The sequence below is a fragment of the Zalophus californianus genome, chromosome X (genome assembly GCF_009762305.2).
Source record: "Zalophus californianus isolate mZalCal1 chromosome X, mZalCal1.pri.v2, whole genome shotgun sequence".
NCBI classification, from domain to species: Eukaryota; Metazoa; Chordata; class Mammalia; order Carnivora; family Otariidae; genus Zalophus; species Zalophus californianus.
Genome location: NC_045612.1, coordinates 62,875,748 through 62,892,229, shown reverse-complemented (window position 1 = coordinate 62,892,229; position 16,482 = coordinate 62,875,748). Strand labels below are relative to the sequence as shown.

The following is a 16,482-nucleotide window of genomic DNA, read 5'->3' as shown; positions in this document are numbered from 1 at the left end:
TAGGAAAACCCAAGTTAAGTCATTGATTTCAGTGCATATAAGAGGAAGTATGAAAGGAAGGATAATCTATTTTCTGTGACTGATTACTCCCTCTTCTTCAGTTAAATTTAGGAGTTATTCATTCACTTATTCATTCAGCAAGTATTGATTGTCAAGCACTAACTTGACATTAATTGTGGGACAAATACGGAGAATGAAGCATAGTCACTACCTTCAAAGAATTTTTAACCTAGTGAAGGAAAAGTATACAATAATCCTACCTCAAATATGTCTACAAATAATTATAATCCAACACATATTATGGTAAATTCTGTATGTCCTGAATAAAGTGCTGTAGGTGTCCAGAGGAAATAATAATAAATTATTACTAAGGAATTTGGGAAAATTTTCACAGAGGAAATGACATTTGAGCTGTTAGGGATTCAAAATGAAATGACACTAATGTCTTTCACAGAGGTAGCAACAGAAACCACTGCATTGGGATGAGCTTCACATGATGGTATGTTCAGGGAGCAGAATGTAGTGCAGCATGTCTCCAGAATAGGGTATATTAAATAGAGGATGTGAGATTGGCTAGGTAAGTTTGGACTAAATTATGAATGCTGTGTTAGGTACTTTCAACTTTATCCTCTAGGTATCCAAAAGCCACAATAGGAAATGGGGGAAGACAATTATAAGATTATCTCTGCATTTTTAAGATGTGATTTGATCTATGTCTTAAGAAAATTGGCAGTTGTATGGATAGTAAAACATTGGAGAAATGAGATATTAGAGATAAGCCAACCCATTAGAGGGTACCTTAAGAGTCCAGAAAAGTAATGGAGAGGGCCTAAAGTGGGACAGCAACCATGGAAAAGAAAAGATGAATTTAGGACATCTAGAAAACTCATGTATGATAACACATAGCAACTTATGAGATGTTTGCAGACGTAAAGACCTGGGAAGAAGTGAAGCTATCTCTAAGGCTTCTAACCTGAGTGACTGTGAAATAAAACAAATGCCACAGAGGAAAAAAAGTGAGTGATTGAAGGGAGGAGTTAGTCTTGGAAAGAAGAAGACATGCAGGTTTTTCTGAGACTGGAGAGAATGAGGAGAGAAGGATAAAAACAGAAATTTTAATATGTGGGGAGGTTAGAGAAGGTCACATTTGAAAATGCCATATCTTTAGTGTAAGGTCATATGCTAGGAGTGATGGGAAATTTAATATATTAGAACTTTTAGGAAATTGAATGGATTCAGCTGTTGAAAATATGCTAAACAGTAGGTTAAGAATGAGAATGGAAGTATGGGCAAAATAGAAGGTCCAGCTAAAGTTAGAGTTGATGAGTTCATAGTGGAGCCAGTCCGCTTGGTTATAGTGTTGTTTTTTTTTTTTCCATCCTTGTTTAAGCCTAGGAGTAGGAGTAAAGTAAAAGAACAATAGATGTTATCAAAGAGAGAGTGGATAGACTGGGATAATAAGAGATCTGGAATTGACAGTGGAGTTGAAGTGTAGATTGGTGATAGGGAGATTTTGTTTTGCTTTGTTTCGTTTATTTTACTTGAGTATAGTTAACACGCAATGTTACATTAGTTTCAGGTATACAATATAGTGATTCAACTTCTCTTTAATTATGCTAAGCTCACAAGTGTAGCTATCATCTGTCACCATGCAACACTATTATAATATCACTGACTATATTCCCTATGCTGTGCCTTTTATTTGGTGATAAGGAGATTTTGAATGTTTGTACTTAATAGGTTTTTTTCCAAGATGAAAAGTGATAAATTTGATGACAGAATGATTTTTCTATTCTTCAGCTAAAATTTCAGAGTTTTATTTTTCCCCTTTAATTTAACAGGACAATAAGCTTTCCAGGAAGAACTGGTAATAGAAAGTATACAAAATAAGAAATGCAACTAGTTAAACCACATTGGAAAAATGCACTGAAAATAAGGACATGTGATAAAATGAGATTCAATTTTCATCTGTGAAATTAGCAAAGATAAAACAAGATAATACTCAATGCTAAGAAGGATGCATTGAAACAGAGGCTCTCACATAGTACTGGTGGTAGTATGAGTTAGTGTTCCCTTTTGAAAACCGGAATGGCAAATAGGTATGAAGGACCTTCACCCAGTAATTTTACATTGGGTATTGTAGTCTAATGAAACAATTCTATGCATGGAAAAAGCTTTATGGATAAAAACATATATCAAAATATTATTTGCAATCCTAAAACTTTAGAAGCAAGTTAAATGTCTAACAGTATGGTCAACCAAAATAACTCAATACTGAATGAACTTTATGGATAAAAGTATGTTTCAGTGTGTTATATAATCTTGAAACTTTGAAAACAAGTTAAACGTCCATAGGGTCAAAAAAATGGTTTATTCACTGAATGAACTAGTGCTTTCATTAAAAAATGAGTTTTGTAGGGGTGCCTGGGTGACTCATTCAGTTAAGCATCTGCCTCCAGCTCAGGTCATGATCTCAGGGTCCTGGGATCGAGCCCCACATCAGGCTCCTTGCTCAGCGGAGAGCCTTCTTCCCCCTCTCCCTCTGCCTGCAGCTTTCCCTGCTTGTGCACTCTCTCTCTCTCTCTCTCTCTGTCAAATAAATAAAAACATTTTAAAAATTTCAAAAAATAAAAAATGAGTTGGTATAAAGATACATCATAATGAGGTACATAGTTGTTTTTACTGTATAATTAATATTCTAATTATGTTAGGAGACTGAGCTGAACCATAGCTAAACATGAATATTTTTCTCCTTTCTTCACTTTCCAAATAATTTGCATACATTCTCTTTACATTTAAAAATTATTCAAAACCAGTACAGTGGAGAACTTAATATTTATGACAAATATTTCCATAAAACAAGGAATCCTCCTGTGGAAGACAATTTTTATATTATTTTGTATATTGGATGAATTGAAAATAGGGCATATTTTTATTTACTAATTACTCTCTTTTATTAATTCAAAAGATCATTCCTTAGCACTAACATTTCTTTATAGTGGAGGTGACAATTTTCAGATATGAAAGAAAATAATGTATTTATACTAAAAAGTAAAAATCTGGTGATGTTCATGTTGAGAGAAAAATCATTAATCTATATTCACTAGTATGTTGAGGGAGTAGAGAATGCTGGTTAGAGAAATGTCCTCATTTGTTTTGGTTGAACCACCCTGCTTTAGGGAGGAGCAATGGAATCTGCATCTGCTGTGAGATTTGAAGCATTCCTATTTCCACTAAGCCTATCCTATTTTATTACATCTCCAACAGAAATTTTATATTAATATCATTTAGCTGTGGTGTTGGTCCTAGTTATTAGGCAAAAAGTGGAGAGGAGAAAAGTAGGAAAGAAGGATGGATGCCTGCAATGAGCCAAGCACTGAGCTAGACACTTCACATACATCTCATTTTATCCTTATACCATCCTTATGAGCTAGGTGTCCTCAATGGCATTTTACAGAGAAGGAAACTGATGCTCAGATATTTTAAGTAATTTTTCCAAGGTTACATAATAATTGAGTAGCAGAGCTGGAATTTGAACCCAGGATTATCTGACTCAAAATCAGTGTATTTATAGAATGATGTTTATATTAGGAATAGAGGGGAAGGATACCTCATATGCCTGTTTCCAAATCTCTCTGGTTGGTTAGATAATCCATGAACTATAAATATTGGCTTCTTACATCTGTGTAGTGACAAATATTTTAGCACAATTTACATATTTGATGGATAAAATGTAATTAGAAAAGTAAATAATTTACTTTAAATATGATGTATTATAAAGATAAATCATAAAGAATTTTGAATTGCCTTTTTGTTTTGGATGTCTGTGCTAAAAATTTCTTCCATTAAAAGGGATAACTGAGAACTAAAGGGTTTATGACTAATTACAGCAAAGATTGATAGGATGTGACTTTAGGGAATTAGGCTGTTTCCAAAATACTAGTTACTCAGAGGCATTAGATGTGCATAAGAAAAAGGACTTCACATTAGGGCATATTCACATTTTTATATAACTACTTCCCCAACTATATGTGCTAGGCCTTTGAGGGGTGTTAGTGTAAAATTCATTCTCTGTGTGAGGAAATTCTTGGACTCTTGTTTCATAAAATGAAAGAAAATGTCTAATGTGGGTCTAAGATATATTCATTTTGACAGCCAAACACTAAGTTTGAAATTTTAAAAGAGCTTAGGGTCTATTTTTTTTCTTTTCTGAAGGTTTTTAGAGGGTAAGTCAATAGTATTTTACATCTGTTTTGTTAAAAATGTATTAAAAATGAATTTCAGTGTCCTCTCTGGTGTCCTTCTTTCTTTCATTTCTACCTTTTTTGTTTTGTAAAAATCTAGCATCATTTTTTTTTTTTTTTTGCTTTTTCCCCGTTTTCTGGGCATAGTATCAGAGACTCTTTGGAGTATTCAACTGTTCCCACACCTCCTGAGACTCTCAAGTATTCACTTATGGCTCGTGTTTAGAATGATATTGTCTAGTATACATGATTTCTACAATCTAATGCTAAAATTTCTTTCACCAAAGTGACTCTTACCACCCATCTTTAGTTCCACAAACTTTCTTTGAAGTGTATTTTGTGTCAAGTACTATGTTTGGTAGGTGCCAGAGCACATCAATAGGTCAGAGTTCCTATGCTAGAGATACTCATTGCCTGGAGAAGAACACCTTGATCTGTTTTTCTGCCTACTGTTGTAAAATTTAAAAGCAATGATATTTTAACAAATAGTACATTTTCCAAGTAATTTCAAGTTTAATTGAACAAAACAATTAACTTTAGGTGACAATGTTTTTGAACACTCATTTTTGGTGAAAAATCACACAGAAAGGAAATCATTTACTTTTAAATAAAATATGAAATATACTTGTAAATCACTTGCTTTTATGGAATTTTTTCAAACAATTAGTAATGATTAGGCAGGCTTCTATTATATCTGCTTCTAAACAGAAGTTTCTACTTTATAGTTTTTTTCTTTTTTTTTAAGATTTTATTTATTTATTTGAGAGAGAGTAAGAGCTGGGGGGGGGGGAATACACACAGAGGGAGAGGGAGAGAGAGAAACAGACTCCCCACTTAGTAGGGAACATGATATGGGGCTCAATCACAGGACCCTGAGACCATTACCCAAACCTAAATCAGACCTTAACTGACTGAGCTACCCAGGCACACTTTATAGTTTTTCTATTAAGAATTTTTAAGCAGTCTTCTCTGGGAGCCATTTATTTTTTTGCTTTAGAATATTCTCTTTTTTTTTTTAACCAAAGTTTATTGTGCACACACCAAAAAGACAGTTTGCTAACTGGGAGCATTCAAACTGAAGCATAGAATGAGGCTCAGTGGTCTATACTTACAAAGAAGCTTCTATAGTGAGAAAGCACTGACTGTTTATTTTACACAGGGATTGGTTATAATATCAGAATTTTCTTTTTTTTCTTTAAATCATTTTTTATTTTATTACAGTTTTTCTTTTTTTATTTTTTATTATGTTATGTTAATCACCATACATTACATCATTAGTTTTTGATGCAGTGTTCCATGATTCATAATTTGTGTACTACACCCAGTGCTCCATGCCGAATGTGCCCTATTTAATACCCATCACCAGGCTAAACCATCTTCCCACTCCCCTCCCCTCTAGAACCCTCAGTTTGTTTTTCAGAGTCCATCGACTCTCCTGGTTCATCTCTCCCTCTGATTTCCCTCCCTTCATTCTTCCCCTCCTGCTATCTTCTTCTTCTCTCTTTTTTTTAACATACAATGTATTATTTGTTTCAGAGGTACAGATCTGTGATCTGTAGTCTTGTGCAAGATCAACAGTCTCGCACAATTCACAGCGCTCATCATAGCACATACCCTTCCCAATGTCTATCACCCAGCCGCCCCATCCCTCCCACCCCCCACCACTCAAGTAAACCTCAGTTTGTTTCCTGAGATTAAGAATTCCTCTTATCAGTGAGGTCATATGATACATGTCTTTCTCTGATAGACTTATTTCGCTCAGCATAACACTCTCCAGTTCCATCCACGTCATTGCAAATGGTAAGATTTCATTCCTTTTGATGGCTGCATAATATTCCATTGTATATATATACCACATCTTCTTTATCCATTCATCTGTCGATGGACATCTTGGCTCTTTTCACAGTTTTGCTATTGTGGACATTGCTGCTATAAACATCGGGGTGCATGTATCCTTTCGGATCCCTACATTTGTATCTTTGGGGTAAATACCAAGTATGCTGGATCATATGGTAGCTCTATTTTCAACTTTATGAAGAACGTCCATACTGTTTTCCAGAGTGGCTGCACCAGCTTGCATTCCCACCAATACTGTAGGAGGGTTCCCCTTTCTCCACATCCCCGCCAACATCTGTTGTTTCCTGACTTGTTAATTTTAGCCATTCTGAATGGTGTGAGGTGATATCTCCTTGAGGTTTTGATTTGGATTTCCCTGATGCCGAGCGATGTTGAACACTTTTTCATATATCTGTTGGCCATTTGGATGTCTTCTTTGGAAAAATGTCTGTTCATGTCTTCTGCCCATTTCTTGATTGGATCATTTGTTCTTTGGGTGTTGAGTTTAAGAAGTTCTTTATAGATTTCGGATACTAGCCCTTATTCTGATATGTCATTTGCAAATATCTTCTCCCATTCTTTCGGTTGTCTTTTGGTTTTGTTAACTGTTTCCTTTGCTGTGCAAAAGCTTATTATCTTGATGAGGTCCCAATAGTTCATTTTTGCCCTTGCTTCCCTTGCCTTTGGTGATGTTTCTAGGAAGAAGTTGCTGCAGCTGAGGTCAAAGAGGTTGCTGCCTGTGTTCTCCTTTAGGATTTTGATGGACTCCTGTCTCACATTTAGGACTTTCAACCACGTTGAGTCTAAATTTGTGTGTGGTGTAAGGAACTGGTCCAGTTTCATTCTTCTGCATGTGGCTGTCCAATTTTCCCAACAACATTTGTTGAAGAGACTGCCTTTTTTCCAGTGGGCATTCTTTCCTGCTTTGTCAAAGATTAGTTGACCAGAGAGTTGAGGGTCCATTTCTGGGCTCTCTATTCTGTTCCATTGATCTATGTGTCTGTTTTTGTGCCAGTACCATACTGTCTTAATGATGACAGCTTTGTAATAGATTTGAAGTCTGGAATTGTGATGCTGCCAGCTTTGCTTTTCTTTTTCAACATTCCTCTGGCTATTTGGGGTCTTTTCTGGTTCCATACAAATTTTAGGATTATTTGTTCCATTTCTTTGAAGAAAGTGGATGGGATTTGCATGGGGATTGTATTGAATGTGTAGATTGCTCTAGGTGGCATTGGCATCTTCACAGTATTTGTTCTTCCAATCCATGAGCATGGAACGTTTTTGCATTTCTTTGTGTCTTCCTCAATTTCTTTCATGAGTATTTTATAGTTTTCTGAGTACAGATCCTTTGCCTCTTTGGATAGATTTATTCCTAGGTATCTTATGGTTTTGGGTGTAATTGTAAATGGGATCGACTCCTTAATTTCTCTTTCTTCTGTCTTGTTGGTGTATAGGAATGCCACGGATTTCTGTGCATTGATTTTATATCCTGCCACTTTACTGAATTCCTGTATGAGTTCTAGCAGTTTTGGGGTAGAGTCTTTTGGGTTTTCCACTTAAAGTATCATATCATATGCAAAGAGTGAGAGTTTGACTTCTTTCCTAATTCAGATGCCTTTAATTTCTTTTTATTGTCTGATTGCTGTGGCTAGGACTTCTAATAATATGTTGAATGGCAGTGGTGATAGTGGTAATCCCTGCCGTGTTCCTGACCTTAGGGGGAAAGCTCTCCGTTTTTCCCCATTGAGAATGATATTCACTGTGGGTTTTTCAGAATGATATTCACTGTGGGTTTTTCATAGATGGCTTTTATGATATTGAAGTATATACCCTCTATCCCTATTCTCTGAAGAGTTTTGATCAAGAAAGGATGCTGTACTTTGTCAAATGTTTTTCTGCATCTATTGAGAGGATCATATGGTTCTTGTTCTTTCTTTTATTAATGTATTGTATTACATTGATTGATTTGCGGATCTTGAACCAAACTTGCAGCCCAGGGATAAATCCCACTTGGTCGTGGTGAATAATTCTTTTAAGGTACTGTTGGATCCTATTGGCTAGTATTTTGGTGAGAATTTTTGCATCAATGTTCATCAAGGATATTGGTCTGTAATTCTTTTTGATGGGGTCTTTGGTTTGGGGATCAAGGTAATGGTGGCCTCACAAAACGAGTTTGGAAGTTTTCCTTCCATTTCTATTTTATGGAACAGTTTCAGAAGAATAGGTATTAATTCTTTAAATGTTTGGTAGAATTCCCCTGAGAAGCCATCTGGCCCTGCGCTTTTTTTTGTTGGGAGATTTTTGATGACTGCTTCAATTTCCTTACTGGTTATAGGTCTGTTCAGGTTTTCTATTTCTTCCTGGATCAGTTTTGTTAGTTGATACATCTCTTGGAATGCATCCATTTCTTCCAAATTATCTAATTTGGTCGCATATATTTGCTCATATGTTCTTATAATTGTTTACATTTCTTTGGTGTTGGTTTTGATCTCTACCTTTTCATTCATGATTTTATTTATTTGGGTCATTTCTCTTTTCTTTTTGATAAGTCTGGCCAGGAGTTTATCAGTCTTGTTAATTCTTTCAAAGAACCAGCTCCTAGTTTCATTGATCTCTTCTACTGTTCTTTTCGTTTCTATTTCATTGATTTCCGCTCTGATCTTTATTATTTCTCTTCTCCTGCTGGGTTTAGGCTTTATTTGCTCCTCTTTCTCCAGCTCCTTTAGGTGTAGGCTTAAGTTGTGTATTTGAGACCTTTCTTGTTTCTTGAGAAAGGCTTGTATTGCCATATACTTTCCTCTTAGGACTGCGCTTGCTGTATCCCAAAGATTTTGAACTGTTGTGTTTTCATTTTCATTGGTTTCCATGATTTTTTAAAATTCTTCTTTAATTTCCTGGTTGACCCATTCATCCCTTAGTAGGATGCTCTTTAGCTTCCATGTATTTGAGTTCTTTCCAACTTTCCTCTTGGGATTGAATTCTAGTTTCAAAGCATTGTGGTCTGAAAATATGCAGGGAATGATCCCAAACTTTTGGTACCAGTTGAGACCTGATTTGTGACCTAGGATGTGATCTATTCTGGAGAATGTTCCATGGGCACTAGAGAAGAATGTGTATTCTGTTGCTTTGGGATGGAATGTTCTGAATATATCTGTGAAGTCCATTTTGTCCAGTGTTTCATTTAAAGTCTTTATTTCCTTGTTGATCTTTTGCTTAGATGATCTGCCTATTTCAGAGGGGGGGAGTGTTAAAGTCCCCCACTATTATTGTATCGTTGTCAATGTCTTTTTTTGCTTTCATTATTTATTGTCTTATATAATTGGCTGCTCCCATGTTAGGGGCATAGATATTTACAATTGTTAGATCTTCTTGTTGGATAGACCCTTTAAGTAAGATATAGTCTCCTTCCTCGTCTATTACAGTCTTTGGTTTAAAATCTAATTTGTCTGATATAAGGATTGCCACCCCAACTTTCTTTAGGTGACCATTAGCATGGTAAATGGTTTTCCACCCCTTCACTTTCAATCTTGGGGTGTCTTTGGGTCTAAAATGAGTCTCTTGCAGACAGCATATTGATGGGTCTTGTTTTTTTATCCAGTCTGATAGCCTGTGTCTTTTGATTGGGGCATTTAGCCCATTTACATTCAGGGTAACTATTGAACAGTATGCATTTAGTGCCATTGTATTGCCTGTAAGGTGACTCTTACTGTATATTGTCTGTGTTCCTTTCTGGTTTATGTTGCTTTTAGGCTCTCTCTTTGCTTAGAGGACCCTTTCAATATTTCTTGTAGGGCTGGTTTCGTGTTTGCAAATTCCTTATTTTTTGTTTGTCCTGGAAGCTTTTTATCTCTCCTTCTATTTTCAGTGACAGCTTAGGTAGATATAGTATTCTTGGCTGCATATTTTTCTCATTTAGTGCTCTGAATATATCATTTCAGTCCTTTCTGGACTGCCAGGTCTTTGAATATTCTTTTTTTTTAAGATTTATTTATTTATGTTAAGGAGAGAGAGAGGACACATGAGTGGGGGGAGGGGCAGAGGAAGAGGGAGTGAGAAGGAGAGAAGCTGACTCTCCCCTGAGCACAGATCCAGCCACAGGGTTTACTAGATCCCAGGACCCTGAGATTATGACTTGAGTGGAAGCCAGGAGTCGGATGCTCAACAGACTGAGCCACCCAGGCACCCTTGCTTTTGAATATTCTTAATAATTTGAGATAATATAGTTTATCCAAAATGTACATAGATGTCCAGTTCATGATATTTAAATATATCTGTTTTGTTTGTTTTTCATTTCAGGAAGCAGAAGCTCAGGCAAAGCAGCAAGCATGAACCTTAAGCATTCTGCCTTAAGCATCCTGAAAAAGGAGTCTCTATTGCTTTTAAAATTATCTTGGTTTCAAGAGAAATCAGCTTAATGTTGAAATAATAGATTAGTTGGTTTTTCACATGCAAACAATCAAAATGAATACATAATTAAAGTATGAATATTACAATGAAGAGAATGGGAGGTGCACATAAAATTTTTAGATGTCATGGAATAGTATTTTTATCTTCCAAGGCATTTTATGTACTTCAGTGATTTTAGAAAGCAAAGATCTGTCCCTTTTTTGGTATTTTTATTGCAACTTAAGTATATCTGTAGCTTTATGTTGAAAAATTTAAAACACAGAGTGAAAGAATCTGTCTCTTGTTCCCAAATTGCCTCATTAATTTTAATTAACAAAAATATGTACCCTTTTGATGTGATGTTATTGTGATTAAAAAGTAGCTGCAGGTAAAATTTATGATATGTTAGACACTGTAATTTCTTATGGTAATTATAACATTCCCATTATTTTGTAATTGAAACTTCTATGTAGTAAACCACAGGTTTTCTAGGCTTCTAAATGTAGCCTTTCATTGTACATTTCAGTGATCAGAACAGATGACCTCCTACAAAAAGTAGATGCATTCAGTTGACAAGTTCCTTGCTTAACTATACAGCTATGATGCAATCATGTTTCTAAGTTGCTTGCCCCAGTGAAACATGCATATATATGTTATGAATGTGGATAACATGTAAATTTAAAATGGCATCCTTTTGCAAAGAGCTCAGACTTTTGACTAACTGCTATAAGATAGGTCAGCACTCAGTGCCCAAGACTGGTTTTTGTAGGGTCTTTGTTAAAAAAATCTTAGCAGTTCCCTCTTTTAATACAACTTGTGATCATGAATGTCACTACCTCTTAGATATTTGATATGTTCGTTTCAGTTTAGGCATATATTGTGTGACTTCGTTAATCTAAGCAGAGAGGATCTTTTCTATGCTTCTATTCCAGTGGCTAGCACAAGTATCAGATAAAAGGGTCCATTTTTAAAGTTTTAATTATGAAAACTTCTAAGAAAACAAGAAACATTATGGCCTAAATTCCTTAACCAGAAGATATACATATTGTACTTTAATGCCACACTAAAACTTAAAAAAAGTTTTAATTTAAATTACTTTATCATATCATTTGATATATGCAAGTCTGTGCTCTTTGCCAAAATCAACATATAATGAAGACATGGCTTTTTTACTGAAAGTCAAACTTGATGCAATGCTTTAAAATAAATTCAGTCCTGTTAGAAACATAATTTATGAGTTCCTAGAATTTCTAAATAGTATAATGTAATTTTAGATGAGTAATACATGTTTTAGAAGGTGTGAAAGGAGAAAAGTAAAAATAACAGAAAAAATAATTTGAATGCAATTTCTAAATTTCCGTTTTAGGATTCTAAATTTTGTTACACACATTAGAATAACACAAAGACCTATTCCGTTGTTTTATCTACAAAAATAGCCCGTGGAAAACTCTAGAGAAAACAGGATGCCTTGTAATAGATTCTGGAAAATGCTAAAAAAAATTGGTCAATATCTTTTCCTGAGCTTTATTAAATGCTGATGATGCTACTTGCAAAATTCTATGTGGACATTTTTTATACTTACTCATTCAAAAATTATATTTCAGTTCATTTAAATTGTGAGAAAAGTAATAGTACTAAATTGCAATGTTCTTAAATGATAATAACAAATAATAAGTGTCAAATCACTATTGCTTTTGTTGGCTCACTGTCCTAACATTAATCATGGTGAATTAATTTGATATTATAAATGGGAGTGTAAGACATAATACTGCCAACATGAAAAGTGAATCATTCTTCCAACATTTCAGAGCCTTATAAACACCTCCTTTATAATTTTTGAAAACATTGCTATTCATGACATGGACATGCAACAAGAGAAAGAAATTAACATTTAATTCAATTGTTTAATACAATATTATAGTTTTATTACATGTTCAGAATAATGATGGTGGATTACTGAAAACAATGTCAACCCACTTTTCATCCTTCAAGTTTACCTTGTGTCCCATGAAATATTTTTTTAAGTTTTTATTTTTTTATTTATTTATTTGAGAGACAGAAAGTGAGAGAAAGAGCAGAAGCCGGGGAAGCTGCAGAGGGAGAAGGAGAAGCAGACTTCCCGATGAACAGGGAGCCAGATGCCAGGCTCAATCCCAGGGCCCTGGGATCATGGCCTGAGCTGAAGGCAGACAGTTAACTGACTGGGCTAACCAGGTGCCCTTCCAATGAAGCATTCTATAGTTTGTCTTTAATAATCTATTTTCCAATTCAACCCAAATTTTCACAAGATGAAATAAGACACCGTACTATCTTTGGAATTGTACTTCCATTGGTGTTTTTTCTCATATTTGAAATAAATCTCATAATATTGCTACTATGAAATTTTGAAAAATCGAAACATATTTTCTGTTCTATATAAATAGTTTCAAAATATAAGGATCTACATACTATATATACAGACCTATGAATTATAGTGTTAAAAAGCATCTTTCACACTTATCTTGATGAGCACTGAGAAATATATGAAATTGTTGAATTGATACACTGTACACCTAAAACCAATACAACACAATGTTAACTACACTGGAATTTTTTTTACTACCAAATAAGTTAATGTCAGAAACAGAATCTGTCCAAAGTAAATGACGTTTTTGGCTTCAGACTTAAGATGGTGGAGGAGTAGGGGGACCATAAGCTTGCTTCATCCCTCAAACACAGCTAGATAAACATCAAATTATTCTGAACACTCAAGAAATCCATCTGAGGACTGACAGAACAAACTGCATATCTAGAGGTAGAAAAATGGCCATATTGTGAAAAGTAGGAGCTGTGGAGAGTTCATTTGGGGGAGAAAATAATTGTGGGTGCTGCAGAGAAGAGGGAGTCTTAATCACAGAGAGAAGAGAGAGAGAGAGAGAGAGAGAGAGAAAGCATACAAGGGATTTCTCAAGAAAGACTCTTCCCCAAAACCATTGACTGGGAAAAAGAGAGCAGCTGACTACTTACTGCAAGTTTATAACCCAGCAGAGCTCAAAGTCTGAAGTTTTAGAAGTCTACACCATTGCCAGGGTTGTGCCTGGTGGGCTTAGCAGTACACCTGCTAAGGGGGAAGGAGGGCTGAGGTCCAGGAGCGGGCAATGTAGTCTGAGGATCCTCTGGGTCCCACAAGGAGGAACAGTTCCCCTTCTTGAAGTGCATTTGAGAGTGGTGGCATGGTCTCTCTGGGAACAAAAGAGCTGGCAGGAGCCCTGCTCACTGCCATAGGAACAGAGACACTTACTAATAACAGGAAATCTTGGTGCCAGCATTTTTGCTGCAAAGTACCATAAATTCTGAACCACTGCATGGTCATGTGACTGCTTTTCTGGGACAGACCAGCACCAGACACTGTGTGGTGAGACCTTCTCCTAGAGGATCAGTGTGGGTCTGTATCATGCAGGTCCCTAAAATTTGGGGTTTTGAAGCCATGGGCCTGAGATAAAGCACAGGGGTACTGCACAACTTAGAAAACAGTGAGCTTCAGGCGCCTGGGTGGCTCAGTTGGTTAAGCGACTGCCTTCGGCTCGGGTCATGATCCTGGAGTCCCAGGATCGAGTCCCACATCGGGCTCCCAGCTCAGCGGGGAGTCTGTTTCTCCCTCTGACCCTCTTCCCTCTCGTGCTCTCTGTCTCTCATTCTCTCACTCTCAAATAAATAAATAAAATATTTAAAAAAAAGAAAACAGTGAGCTTGGGCACAGGGTGAAGGCAAGGATCTGATGGAAGCTAGGGACACTAGAGGGGAGATAGTTTGCTCTTCTGTGAGGGCTTCATGAAGAGAAGCAGGAGTGAACTCCCCACTATGAGACTGAGAGAACAAGACATTGCATCCCCCCCCATCAGCACCAACCAACTTCAGTGAGCAACACAGAGCCCCCAGTGGAAGCTAGAGCTGCTTACACAAACCACCCACCCTGTGCCCTGCAGGTGTATGTCCACTAGAGCAAGTCAACCTGAGAAACTGGCACAGCAGGACCCTTCCCCAGAAGACCAGGACAAACCCCTTGCACACACCAAATCTATGGATGGTAGAGTGCTGCAAAGCTTCAGCTCTAGGGAAAATAGGATCAAGCTTCTTTTTTAAAAATGTTTTTTAAAGATTTATTTATTTATTTATTTATTTATTTATTTATTTATTTAACAGAGAGAAAGAGCACAAGCAGGAGGAGCGGCAGGCAGAGGGAGAGGGAGAAGCAGGCTCTCCGCTGAACAGAGAACCCAATGTGGGGCTTGATCCCAGGACCCAGGGATCATGACCTGAGCTGAAGGCAGACAATTAAATGACTGAGCCACCCAGGGGCCTCAGGATCAAGCTTCTCTTTAACAAGCAGACCAATCCACACCTAGGTAAAATTTGCCAGACAGGGGAAAAGGTCCAAACACTCTCCACTGCAGGCAAGGAGAAACTGCAGAGGATTGACCTGAGGGAAGGAGTAACCAAAACACAAAAGCAGAGTGCACGCTCTGAAACACTTCATCAAGCAGCAGGCCCAGTACAGTATAGGACCTCTTCTAAATATAGCCATTACTCTCAGAAGCAGGAATATAACAGGCTTTTCTAACAACCACACACACACACACACACACACACACACACACACACACACACACAGTGATTCATACAAAATGACAAAATGAAGGAATTCATCCCCAAAAAAAGAACAGTAAGAAGTAATGGCCAGGGACTTAGAAAAAACATGTAGGTAAGATGCTGGAACCAGAATTTAAAACAACGATCAAGGATACTAGCTGGGCTTCAGAACAGCTTAGAACATGCTAAAGAATCCCTTCCTGCAGAGATAAAAGAACTAAAACCTAGTCAGGCTGAAATTAAAAATGCTATAAGTGAGATGCAAAGCTGACTGGATACAAACACAATGAAGACGGACAAAGTAGAGGAGCAAATCAGTGATATAGAAGATAAAATTATGTAAAATGATGAAACTGAAAGGAAGAGGGAAAGAAAGGTAATGGACCATGAAAGTAGACTTGGGAATTCAGCAACATATTAAAATGTAATAATATTCATATCATAGGAATCCCAGAAGAAGAGGGAAAAAAAAAGAGCAGAAGGTTTATTTGAACAAATTATAGCTGGAAACTGCTTGAATCTGGGAAAGGAAACAGACATCAAAACCCAAGAGGCACAAAGAATTCATATCACATTCAACGAAAGCAAGCACACACCAAGACATATCCTAGTCAAATTCACAAAGTACAAAGCCAAGGAAAGCATCCTGAAAGCAGCGGGGGGGGGGGGGGGGAAGCCCTTATCCTACAAGGGAGGATAAATAAGGATAACAGCAGATCTTTCCACAGACACGTGGCAGGCCAGAAGAGAGTGGCATAATATATTAAATGTGCTGAATGGGGAAAAAATGCAGTCAAGAATACTTTACCCAGCAAGGCTGTCATTCAGAATAGAGGAGAGATAAAGAGTTTTCCAGACAAACAAAAACTAAAGGAATTTGTGACCACTAAACCAGTCCTGCAAGAAATATTAAAGGGGACACTTTGAGTGGGAAAGAAAGACCAAAAGCAACAAAGACTTGAAAGTAACAGAGAACATCACCAGAAGCACCAACTTTACAGGTGATACAATGGTACTAAATTCATATATATCAATAATCACTCTGAATGTTCCAACTAAATGTTCCAACCAAAAGACATACGGTAACAGAATGGATAACACACACACACACACACACACACACACACACACACACACACACACTCACAAGACCCATCTATATATTGCCTACAAGAGACTCATTTCAGACCTAAATATATCTGCAGCTTGAAAGTGAGGGGCTGGAAAACCAGCTATCATGCTAAAGGACATCAAAAGAAAGATGGAGTAGCCATATGTATATCAGACAAACTAGATTTTAAAACAGTCTGTAACAAAAGATGAAGAAGGGCACTATATCACAATTAAGGGGTCTATCCATCAAGAAGATCTAACAATTGTAAATAGT

The 16,482-nt window shown here is 36.7% G+C and overlaps 1 protein-coding gene across 1 annotated transcript in view; it reads left to right on the top strand.

The window, feature by feature from the left end:
* SH3BGRL (SH3 domain binding glutamate rich protein like) overlaps positions 1-12,021 on the top strand; it is an 87,353-nt gene extending 75,332 nt beyond the window's left edge. Inside the window, exon 4 of the mRNA XM_027609474.2 lies at positions 10,377-12,021. Coding sequence (XP_027465275.1) covers positions 10,377-10,409 — 33 coding nt within the window. The 3' untranslated portion in view covers positions 10,410-12,021. The remainder of the gene's footprint in view (positions 1-10,376) is intronic.
* Positions 12,022-16,482: the final 4,461 nt, after the last annotated feature.